This window comes from Pithys albifrons, chromosome 1 (assembly GCF_047495875.1).
Source record: "Pithys albifrons albifrons isolate INPA30051 chromosome 1, PitAlb_v1, whole genome shotgun sequence".
Lineage (NCBI taxonomy): Eukaryota > Metazoa > Chordata > Aves > Passeriformes > Thamnophilidae > Pithys > Pithys albifrons.
Genome location: NC_092458.1, coordinates 112705202 through 112717461, shown reverse-complemented (window position 1 = coordinate 112717461; position 12260 = coordinate 112705202). Strand labels below are relative to the sequence as shown.

The 12260-nt window shown below is 49.6% G+C and overlaps 1 protein-coding gene across 5 annotated transcripts in view; it reads left to right on the top strand.

The window, feature by feature from the left end:
- The window catches only part of IGSF3 (immunoglobulin superfamily member 3), a 99232-nt gene that overhangs the window by 78725 nt on the left and 8247 nt on the right, over positions 1-12260 (top strand). For all 5 annotated transcript variants that reach the window (XM_071563800.1, XM_071563767.1, XM_071563777.1 and 2 more), the window contains one exon: positions 10491-10901. In XM_071563800.1, the coding sequence (XP_071419901.1) occupies positions 10491-10901 (411 nt within the window). The remainder of the gene's footprint in view (positions 1-10490; positions 10902-12260) is intronic.

The following is a 12260-nucleotide window of genomic DNA, read 5'->3' as shown; positions in this document are numbered from 1 at the left end:
GTTACTGTACCTCCTTCCAAAAGTTCTATTTTGAAAAGAGAGGAGGAGGTAAGGATGTGTAACCTGCAAATACCCTGTTAAGTCTTGAAGTAGCAAAATTTGAGATTTTCAAAATGTTATTTCTCAATTTTCAAAATTTTCAGCCTTTCTGTTCAAGTTGCAATATGCATGATGTGTATTCTGTTGTTTGCATTTTTGCTTTGTTCTTTGAAACAAAAGGGGGAGATGTTGCAGCCCGATTCAGGTGGGCCTGAGTGACCACCTTACAGGTTTCATTTTCACCTTAAAAGGACATGTTTCCAGCCTCAACCAATTGGAGTCAGACCACCGCACCTGGGGCGGGGTCACTTGAGGTCATATATACCTGTGTTTTTGAATAAACTGGGGATTTGCTTTACATCACATTGGTGTGTGCAGTCCTCACTAGCGCATGGCGGCAACACCTGCTGCTCTGCCTTTCCTGTCAGCTTCCAGCACACTGAACACGTAAAATGAAGGGGCTCAGCACCAAGTGACCCAGGGCTATCCCCTTGCATAGACCTGCATTAGTGACTCAGTTGGAACCTGTTTTCTTTTCCAGGTAGCAGAGGTGGGTTTGATTTTTCCGCTTCATACTCCTGGTGGTCTCCTACCCCTGCCCATTTACCCCAGGGAGCTCCATCCCCACACTTGCCAGGTCTTGTGGGACAGATTTCCCACTGAGATTTGCTATCATCTCCTTGGCAAAGTTATTTATCCCAGACCAGCACCCTGGGGTGCTGTTTCTCCACAGTTAGCCATCACACTCTGCTCTAAACATCCCTGCCCCCAAAGGCATGACTTTTATTGTATGAAGCATCTTGGATGCATTCATTTCACAAGGGTGAAGAGTGTGGGAAGGCATCCTTGCACGTAGTGGAACCCGAACATGACACAGTGTACTCTTTATATGCCCACTGATGTTACTGCAGGCAGTCTTGCTTTTCAGTCCCAAACAAGACTGACAAGGCCAGGAGACCTGGACAGTATTCAGGATATGCTGCTCTGTTCAAATTGGCTCTCTTCATGGTTACTTTTTCAGGACCAATTTTTTCACTTCCATTTCAAAGCACTCTCTGCTTCTCTCTTTGATATCTCCTGAGCAGTTTTCCACTCCCGTTTGCAGCATGCATATACAAAACCACGGCATCAGCCTGTTTGCAGTCTGTGCACATGCCATTTTTTTGATGTTGTTTTGAACAGCTTCTCTCCACACACTTTAGCTTCTCATCGATTCTCTATTTGCTCTTCTTGGACTAAAATACTCTGCAGTGCACAGTACTTAGATGGTGTCCAGCTCTAAAGCTTTGTAAATCCTTATGTCCTTGAAGGCTTCAAAAGCAGAGTCAGCAGGGGCAGCCCTTGAGGGAGCACTGGTGATGAGTTGGTTTCCAGCCAAGTGTTGACCACCATTCGCCTTCCCCAGGCCAGACATGGAGCCCCAGCCCCTCATCTGTCTCACTGATCTTCACAAGGTGAGTGAGGTTCAGGCCAGAAGGCTCAGTGCTGCAGCAACACGATTTTTCTCTTGCTGCACTCACAGCCCTCCAGTCAGAGCAGTGCCCAGCCCAGGGGTCCCTCCCAGCCTGCCCACGCAGCCATTTTGGCTGTCCATCCATGTGCATGGGACCTGTACCATTTTTCTGGCTTTTGTATTGTGTGGAATGCTGCTCCTGGGATGAGAACCTGCCTATTCCCCATCAGTCATTTGCACAGCCAGAATGTGTCCTGTTTTGAGAAGAACAGTGCTGAACAGCCAGGCAGAGAGATAGCCCAGCCCCAGTTGCCCAATTCCTTACCCTTTGTCTCTTGGTTCAGCTGATAGTCTGGAGGCATCTTCTGCTGGTGGGACACAACTGTCTTCCCATCGTGGCTTTGCTTTCCAGTGTGACAGTGTCCTGTGTAACCAGGTGGTGCAGCAATGGCCACACAGACAAAGCAACTTCCATAAAACAAACCCACCTATTTCTTCCCATGGCAATTTTACCTTGAGAGGTTAATACTGCCATGTCAGCAGAATAAACACACACAGTTTTTATATGAATTTATGTTCTTGTTCAGAACTTTGGTTCATAAGGGGCTGATTATTTTGTGGTTTCTGCTGGTTCCGACATTGGTTGAAGGCTGAATTCCTGGGTTCACTGAACCTGAGATCTGTTTCCTTACAGCAAAATGGCAGGCCCCAAACATGGTGAACCTGTCCTTTATTTTAATATGTACATGTAAAAGTTGTCCCTTGGGGCCATCTTCCTGTCCTAAATAGGCATTTTGGATGCTGCTAAAGAGAATTTCCATAGTTCCATGTAGCAGAGAAACAGGGGGTGCAGATAGTGATGGATCTGTAGCCCATGCTGCTGAAATACTTCTTGGTTCTTAAGAAGTTGAAGACAATTTAAGAAGCAACAGGTGGGTTGTTCCATACAGTAGAATTTACCTGTTAGGGAGGCAGCAGCATCATGAGCATTAAGGCTGCAAGTGGAGCTGATGTATCCCTTGGTTGCACAGGAGGTGATCCTCATCCCTGATGTGTACTGCTGGCTGCATGGTCCTGTCCCATTCCTTGTGCCAGCATCAATCCCACTGTGTTCCAGCTCAGTTAATAAACCTGCAGGAAACTAGCCCAGTGGAATGGAATAGTTCAGGGTGAGTGGAGTGAGTTAGTGCTTGGATGGATTCAGCTGGGCCCTTCTCAGATGACTTTCTCTTTGCATGGAGGGCAGCACTGACAACCTGGGGTCGATGCTGCCTGAGGTCTGTCTGTAGAGCTTGCTCTCTGGATGGCAGGGAAATGACATTTCACACTGCCCTGAGCAGCTCATCTCTCTCTGCCCAGCAGTCAGCGTTTCATCAGCAGCTGCTGAAAATGCCCAAGTCAAGCACAGCACCTGTAAATATCAGCCATGTACCACAGGGTGCAGTTGTACTCTTGGCGGGTGGCTACATGAAATTGTGGAGTATTTTTGTGACACCCTGTTAGGAAATCCAGCTGTTAACGGCCAGCTCTCAGGAGGCATGGGAGTTGGTGTGTGGTGCTGCTGCTGTGTGTGTTACAACTTGCTCTTTGGGTACATTTAATTACTTTTTTTCCCCCTAATTGACAGAGCACTCCTTTGTTTGAAATCTTTCTGACAAGTAGTTGATTAAATATCTTGGTATGTTATTTTTTTCTTTCTTTATCCTCAGTGGCTGTAGCTTGGTACTGAATTTATCTCCCAGTGATCCTATCTCCATATTTTAATTTACAAGTGATCAGTGAGCCGTATATTGTTTTCTGACAGCAGGCACAACTCATGCTGGGAATCTTTTATTCCTCCCTCCCCTCCTCTCATGCAGAACTTTTATATGCATTTTAGGGTTTTGCAGGAAGGTTTCTGGTTTTAGGTTTGTGGGGCATTTTGCTTTGGGCTATATTTGTTTCTTGCTGTCCTTTACAGAGATGTGATTTCAGTTCCTTAGGGAAGATCTTGCTTTTTCCAGGCCATTGGCATATCCCAACTGGTGGTCTCTGGCTTATCCATGGCTGGACCTGGGAGGCTGTAGGCTTCCCAGCTTTCTCCATCCTTGCAGCTACACACGCAGCCTTTTCTGTATATGCTGACAGATGTATGGCTTCTGGGCCTTAAAGAGACTTTCTGGGTCACATGCATTCCTCCCCAGGGCCTCAGTTGGTGTTACCTGCTAGTTTGCTGACTGCTCCACAAGCTCCAGCATGGCATGTCTGGTAATCCCAGGCTGTTCCTAAGCCGAGCAGATGTCTTTGTTGCTGCCTGCAGTCTTTGTGCCACAGCATGAGGCATGCAGCAATGGACTTGACCCACTGCCTCTGTGTTTGGTAGGTCTGCAGTCTGACTGTGCTGCCGTGGGGAGGGGCAGGGCATCAGGGCTGCTTGTGGTGCTCATCTTCTATGGGGCTGAAGCTGGTGGGGTTACAGATGAGCAAGTGGGTCCACCACAGGGTTTGAGGAGAGATGCCTGTTCTGCTTTTCCACAGCACCTTGTTGCAGCACTCTGAGTGCACCAAGCTGCACTTCCCAAGCTGCAGTAGTACAATGTCCTTCAAGGATGTTGGGCAGGGACTGCTGGATGGGTGATGGTCAGCATGGATGTGCACGGCTAGTTAAATATCCAACTCATCCTGCTGCAGCAGCAGGTTGGGAAACTGGGGAGTGTCTGGGCTGTGAACTTTGCAGCAACTTGCTGAACATGTTGAAATTCAGGTCACTTGGTGGTGTTCAAAGTCTCAGCTCTTTTGTCTGCCTGCTTGGGAGGGGGTAGCAGCTGAGCCTTTCTCAGGAAGGGGTTAATGTTGTCTTTCCTTCCCCTGGAGCTGCTCTCCCAGTAATTCAATCATGTCAGCCTGTTTGCAGGCAATAATTCATTGTTATAGGAACACTACAGTAAAGTGACAAGTTAATAATGGCAGTAATAATGGCAGGAAAAGTCTAATGCTATTTTCCTTTCTCCTGCTCCTGTTGCACCAGCAGCCTCTCATGTTGGCTAATGCAATTTGCAATCCCGCTAATCCAGTTTCAGGAGGAATTGTGTTCAGTTAAAAGAGAATAGCCAGAGTCAGGAGCTCTGCTGCCATGTTCCTGCCATCTCTGGGAAGGTTGTCCCGGTGCTGGAAGTCTTTGTCTTTGCTTTGCTGTGATTTCTTCTATGTCGTGGTTAAGCCTAATGAGCACAGTCCTCCAAGGAGTGCCTCATCATCTTCCCTTCCGCAACTGTCTTTCCTCTGATGCCTCTTCTCTGAAAGGGCTTGCACATCTTTCCCTTTTGAACACTGGTTTGCTTTCAACTAACCTAATGAACGTGACTCACCCAGCTCTCACCCTGATGAATCAGAAGCCTGACGTGTACTCGCTTGACTCCCATTGCCCCAGTTCCCCACAGTCATTGATGAGGGACTCCTTGCAGTGTCTGTGGAGAAGGCTCTTTGGCCATGCTTCTTGGAAGGCAGAAGGGCTGGCAGAGGACTGAGCATTAGTACACATCTAAACCTGTGGCAGTGACCTGCACACTGGTCTCTTGAATCCCAGGCAAACATGCCCTGAGGGGAATTCTGGCACCGAGTGCTTTTCAGGCCAATAGTGAGAGAAAAGTTGAGGCATGTCTGGGTTGTGATCACAGGCTGGAGGGATGGCTGAGTTTGTGCCAAAAAGCTGGCCAGTGCCCTTCAAGGTTGTACACTGAGGATGTTGGGGAGAGATGTGTTCCTTGCAGGAAGTCACCCTGGGGCTGTTCCCCTGGAAGGGAGTCTCTCCTGATCAGCCTCCTAAACCCAGTGTATGGTGTTAAACCAGGGCTGGGTTCAGGTTGGGTTGGCCTCGTTTCTGCTCCCCCCTGTGCACACACCTCAGCACAGTGAAATCCCGATGGAGGCTTTTTAAAAGTAGGACATTCCCCAGGAATACTTTTTGGAACACTTCATCAGTTCTCTCCAGTCAAGAGTGTCTTCTGGAGGAGCTCTCCCCAGAGGGCAGCAACCTCCAAAGTGGAACACTGCCTCCCTGCTGTGGTGACAGGGCTCCCTGGGGGCTCTGTGGGCTGGTGCTGGCCAATCCTTCTGCCCGCTCCCTCTGTGCCATGGCTACTTGCTCCTTCCCTGACTGGCGGTCCCCTCCTCCTTCCCTGCAGGGCAGCATTCTGGGGTTTTGTATGGGGCTTTTTGGGCGGGAGAACAGTATCTTCAGCTGCAATTAAACATTGCCATTCCTGGGATTTGGTAATAGTGGCTCCCAGGTGGGAAGTAAACTCCTGCTGTTGTATTTTCATGCTGCCTACAAGGCAAGATGATGTAAGTAAGGAGTCTGAAATGGAGCATCTCTTTATGACAGCATTTTTAGATACAGGTTGCAAACTGCTTTGCTAAAGGTAAGTGTTGTAACCCCAGCTTGATGATTAGGAAACAGAGGGGAGGAAGCCAGCAGCAAGTCAGCAGAAAAGCTGTGAATCACATCACTGTCTCCGTCCTCCTCCCCTGATGACTGCTTTCCCTTCCCCAAATATTTGTATAACTGTGCTTACCACATGCTCAATTTGAGGATACTGCCTGCCTGCTTGATGATGTGTAGAAAACCCCTACTATATATCAGCTGGTAGAGGACCTAGTTATGTTGTAGCCTGCTGTGGTTATAAGGTGTCACTGACCTGGTCCCTCAGCTAGAGGTGCAAGCTTTGAGGACCAGAAGTTGCCACAGCCATCCTGAGACAAAGGGTGTCTCTGTGTGAATAAGAACATTTTTTCTCAGCCTGGGAATTAGTGCAAAGAGACTGTGATGCTGGAGGACTGTTTCTGAGGTGAGGTGTCTAGTAAGTGTATGGGCTTGCTGTAGACACCAAACATCTTTGCCAGCCTCTCCACCCCAACAAGCATGTAACAGCCATGCCCCATGTCCTGGTCAGGCTCTGGCATGAATCATCACCCACTGAACCTCCTGAAGCTCCTCCAGCAGTTGCATTAGGATGCCCTCAGAGAACTGGTGTGTCCTGTCCTGGTGCTGCCTGCTGGGCCCCTGCCAGAGCAGCACTGCAGGGATCAGCGCCTGTGTTCCTCACACAGGTTCCATGGCTTCACAGGGGCTGGGAGAACGGGCTGGCTTAAACTAAGAGGGTTGTAACCATGACTTGTTGCCTGTCTAAATTGAAAGCCTTAATAGCATGTGTAGGGCCAATTACAGTACATCAAGGTACAATATCCTCTTTACTGGCACTCTCCAGGGAGCCAGGAGACATTGTGGCAACAGGATTGTGGTTTGCAGATGATATGCATGATAACTTCACCTAGACACATGCACCTGTTTCCCTCACTAGCAGATGTTCAGGAGGCTGTTAAGAGAACATCAGCCTCTTGACAGCACAGCAGAAAATGCCATGTAACCCTGCCCGTTCACACAGCTGCCCCACCACCTCTGCTGCTTGACAGAGGGCTGGAGCAGCCCTGCCCTGGCTCACCAAAATCCCAGCCCCTGGGGCAGACTGGATCAACTCCCTGTTTGAGGGCCAAGCCCTTTCCTGGCTCTCTGCCTAGGCAAATCCTCAAGCCAGGAAAGGGAGTTTTCCATGTGTCAGGTGGGTGAGGTTTAGCTGGCTCAGTGCCTGGGATGTCAGACTTCTTGCAATCTCACTCATGTACCAGCAGCTAAAATCAATTCCATGTCATGGCAGCAATTTTAAACAAGACCTGGCAAGCTGCACAGGGCATAGAGAGACCCAGTTTGCACTGGAGCAGAGTTACTGCTGAATGGGAAGAGATGGACTCCCTGGCATTGTATTGTCACATTCCCATTGGCCTGGACCACCTATTTCAGAATTATTTTATTTTTTCCCCCTTTTTAAATAATTTTTCCCAAATGCAAAATGAGCCTTTTGGATTAATTTGCATATCTGTGAATGGTGGCTGATGGTCATTCGTGTTGGAGAGCAGAAGTGCAAGTTGCCCCACAAAGCTTCCCATGTCTTAACCAGACTGCTGGCAGAGGACGTCTCCCCTGCATGAGCAAACAAACCAGCTGACAGCCCAAAGGTGAAGCTGCCCCAAGGTAAACCTGTGTGCCACAGCATTTACAACTTCCTAGTTTTCAGCCTCTGGTCTGTAAAAGACATGAATTATTCCTTTAGGATGTGCAAATGTTAATGAAGAAGAGATGGGTGTGTATATACTATACAGGAGCCAGCACCTGGATGTGGAAGCATTTGGCATTCACAGATTGGAGAAAACTGAGAATGTCCTGTTCTGTGGGAGGGAAGCAAAACCTGCACGTGGATCTTCCATTGTGTGCCTGTTAGGAAAATAAGTCATGTTTGATGAAAAGTGCATTGCCAGGAATGTCATTGCCTATCACTGATACCTCTAATTTAGGGAAGACTTCATGCACGGTGTTGCAAAACTCTGCAAGTGTGTGCAGTCTAGGAAAGGGAAGACCTGTAATTCCGTGCCAGAGCTTGCTGGACTGGTAGCAGTAGTAGAAGTGATCATCTCATCAATAATCTATCTGGGGGACCTGGTGCAAGTGTGGGCAAATTCCTGACTGCTGGCTGCAGTGGCTGCCAGGGATGGCTTGGAGGGCTGTGGTGTGTGTGTGTAATTTAAGATCTCATTTTTGCCAGAGTTAAGAAGATTGCTTTGTCATCACTCTCACCCCCACAAAAGAAGACCTCTTCCTAAGGATTGAGTGGAAGCAGGGAGAGATGCACAGAGGCCATGTAAGAGTCCTTGGATGACCTCGGGAGTCTGTGCTGTTTCTACACAGTGAGAATTGCTGTGATTATAGTCTGGGAACAATCCATTGCTTCTTCAGTGAAATGTATCTGTCACATAGAAGGTTCAGATCTGTTTCCGCAAACACCAGGCTTAAAATTACTCCATGCCCTTCCTCCTCATTTTCATCCCCTGGAGGTGCCACAATGTGGGAAGAGCACGGAGGGGTGCTTGCATCTCACCAGCTCTGGTCTGTGCAGACCCTGGCTTTGTCTGTGTGGGTATGTTGATATTGAGCAACCCCACCACACACAGAGTGTGTATATACTGCATTTTAATAGATATAGGGCTACTGACTTTACATACACAGTTGCTATAGTAACAGAGGTTTCCTTAGTAACGGTTGCAGAAAATAATCCAGTACCAATTAAAAATAAACTGTTTGGAAAACGGGCTGGGGGAGAAAGGAAACTGCTGAGAATCACCTTCCCCTTTATTGGTTCATCTCCCAGGGACTTGGAAAATTGATTAATGCTCAAAATAACCGTTCTTAACCAATGGTGAGCCAAAAAGATGGGATGAGTGTGGGTGTGGTGGCTAAAGCTGCTGTCCTGAAGTGAAACAAAGGGGAAGAAGTGTGTCTGGGGCATGGCAAAAATATAACAGAGTGATGCTGAATCTTTCCATTAGGTTGAAGACCTTAGGGATGTAAAACAAGGGACGATTTCCCTGCTTCCCTTCCTCCAGTGTCTGCATGCCATACCCCAGCCATGGAGTCTTTATTAGCATACTGATTAAAGCCATGGGCAATTTAGGTTTCAGAGGGAGCATCTGATGTGATACCAGGATGCCTATCTCTCAGATGCTGTGTTGGAGCAGGATGTGTTGCTGTGGTGGGAGTTCCTCCCATTTGAAGTTGTTTGCCTGTGCCCATTCTCTCCCTTGGCACCATCACTCATCACTTGTGCCAACAGGCATCCGCGACCCTGGTGCCCAAGGGAAGCTGGAAGGCAAAGCATGATGCAAAGCAAGGAGCCCATGCCTCAGTAAGAGAGAGGCGACAACGTTGCTTTCTCACAAATACAGGATGCGTGGGATGTGTTTCCAGGGTGTGGATGGGCACAGCTCCCCTGTCAGCCTTCAGTTGTTCATGCCTGCGATGCCACACTTCTGTTGTGCCACTTCTGCCCTGTTCTCTCAGATTTTGTTAAGAAATCTGCTGCTTGTCAGCTGAATCCCTTCAGCTGGCGGCAAGACAGCATTCCCCCTTTCAGAGGGGAGCTGCCATGTCAGGTGGGGAGGAGGAGGGGAGGACCATGGTGGCAGAGCTCCTGGAAGGAGTGGTGTGTGGCTCAGTGGGAGCTACCCTTCTCCCAGGCCCGTAGCCAGCAGGTCTCCATGGCACGCCAAGCACAAGTGTCACAGGAGGAGGCTTCAGGTCCTCCCCTGCTGGTGGGAATGCCCTGAGTCAAGGCTTGGGTGACAAGCACAGCCTGAGCACACACTGCAGCACAGGCTCAGCTTCTGATCCTGCAGGGAGAGAGGAATTGGAAACCTGTGTGTCTCTCTCTGTGCAAGGCAAGAGCCAGTGACTTCACCATGTCATCCTCAGCACTGTGTGACCTCTTCACTACTACCTACATGGCAACTGTGGTTGTGCTTGGGAAGCCAAGGGAGGTGACATGCCTGTGGCTTGTCCCAGACTCTGCAGTCTGTGGTGGACCTGAAGCCAGGTCTCCTGGCTGTGGGACCAGAGCTGATCCCTTACAGTCTGGTGTTCTTTCTTCTTTTCCAGTTGTGCCTGTGTTTGCTCCCCTAGCTATTGCATGTGTGTGGGTTACGTCTCACTGAAATGGCTGGCACATGACAGCAATAGAGTCTTGCTTAATTCACTCATCGTGAAAATGTTTTTTTCTGGAATTGGTCAACAGTGCATTGCCCTGAGGTGCAAGTGGTACGATTTCACCATGAGAAAACCCACTGAGTTTGGGCGTAGTCTTCTGTGTTTGGTGCCTGAGACCACTGTGAGTTAAGAAAGAGACTTCTAAAGGTCAAACTGTAAAAAAGCAGCCTCCTGCTGAGGGACACAGTGGGAGGATCCAGAAGAGTAGGGGTTGAAAGAGGAAAGATTTGGGAGAAGAATATCTGAACGCCTTTGCCTTAAAGGCAAGTGGGACCCCAGCAAGACCTCCCTGGTCCACCCTAAATCAGGTGAGTTTCTTTTCTGTTACTGGCCCACCTCTCTTCATCCTTCTCTATTCCTCCCTCACAGTGACCAAGCTGCAGGTGAGCAAGTCCAAGCGAAGCATCACCCTGGTGGAGAACCGGCCGATACCCCTCAACTGCTCAGTGAAATCCCAGACCAGCCCAGACTCGCACTTTGCTGTGCTGTGGTACGTCCACAAGCCCTCGGATGCTGATGGCAAGCTCATCCTGAAGACCACCCACAGCTCAGCTTTCGAGTATGGCACCTATGCAGAGGAGGAGGGGCTGCGGGGCCGGCTGCAGTTCGAGCGCTCCGCGTCTGGGGGTCTCTTCAGCCTGACAGTGCAGCGGGCGGAGGTCCGAGACAGTGGCAGCTACTACTGCCATGTGGAGGAGTGGCTGCTCAGCCCCAACCACGCCTGGTACAAGCTGGCAGAGGAGGTGTCGGGGCGGACAGAGGTCACCGTCAAGCTGCCAGGTACCCTGTGCTGCACCGGTGGGGCTGCCTTGGCATTGACTCATGCACAGCTTGTGAGCTCACCAAGTTTCTCTGGAGCAGAAAGGATCCTCTGCTCTTCTTTCCATTACAGCCTTGTCATCCTCTCCTTGCATCCACATGCCTGCACATCCCTTCACAAAAGAAGTGTTTTCCCTCCTTTCATATGACCCTCATCCCTTTAGGCTGGGCTGGTGTGCATTAAGTGTCCCCCCACAAGAAGGCTCTTCATCCCCCACAGTCTAGAGGGCCACTGTATCCAGCCAGGTTTCATTATCCTCAGGAGCATCCATGTAGCAATAGTGTCGACTAGTGACCTACTGAGAGAGAACTGGTGTGTGTCTGCCTAGGAAAGCATTTTTATGTCTTGCACACAGTTTAATTTTACTCTCTGCCTGTATCCTGTCAGGTGGAGGGAGCCTTGTCTCTTTTCCCTCTGTGTTATGCACATGAGATGGGAATAACGAGTTTAATGAGGTGGGGAGCTGGCTGTCAGGAAAGGAGAAATCCCTGCTGGTGGTTTCCGTGACAGCGAACAGCACTGATAAAGATGGGCTGATGGAGGAGATAAATACAGAGTATGGCCCCCACAGGCTGGACAGAGCCTTCCTTTGTGCAGGGAGGGGAGGCAGGGGGTAAGCACTGTCTCTGAGAGCAGCCTGGACCCCGTATGTGCTGCTGAGGCAGAGCATTGGTACTTCTTGAGCAAGCCTGCCTTGTCCTTGCTTGCTCCAGGTGCCTGTTTCTGGAAGCTCAGCAGGCCACAGCAATGCTGCCTGCTGCCAGTCCCAGCCCCTCATTTCTGTCTACAAAGTCCCAAGACAGCTGAGGGGTGATCAGGGAGGGGGAGGCTGTGATCTGTCCCCTCCTTTGCATCACTCACCTCTCTCTGGGAAATGTAGTGCCTCTTGCTTGCTGCAGCAGCTGTCCCAGGGAAGTCCAGACTGTGCCCCTGGAAAGGAGTTGTGAAGGAGGTAGGAGTGTACGACATGTCATTTCGCATAAAAGAGCTGATTCCGGTCACCCCGCTCCCCATATCAATGAAACTGTGGAGCAAAAACCAGGGGCATTCCCAAGGCAGTAAAACACGGTGCGTCAGTTTGCCCTCGTGCCACTTCTTGTTTTGCAGTGGTGGTTCCCTAGAATCAGCTGTCTGTTGTCAGCCTTGCTTTTGTCCTTATTTCCATAACAGGGAGGGCTTACTGCCTGGGGTGTGATCAGGCTACTGCCTTGCCCCAGGAGGAAAATGAGAAATAATTGAGTTAAAATCTCCCTTCTTAAGGTATCTGTGCAAAAGGCTTTTGGGGAGACAGAGGACCCTTGCAGCCCTCAGTCACCTTG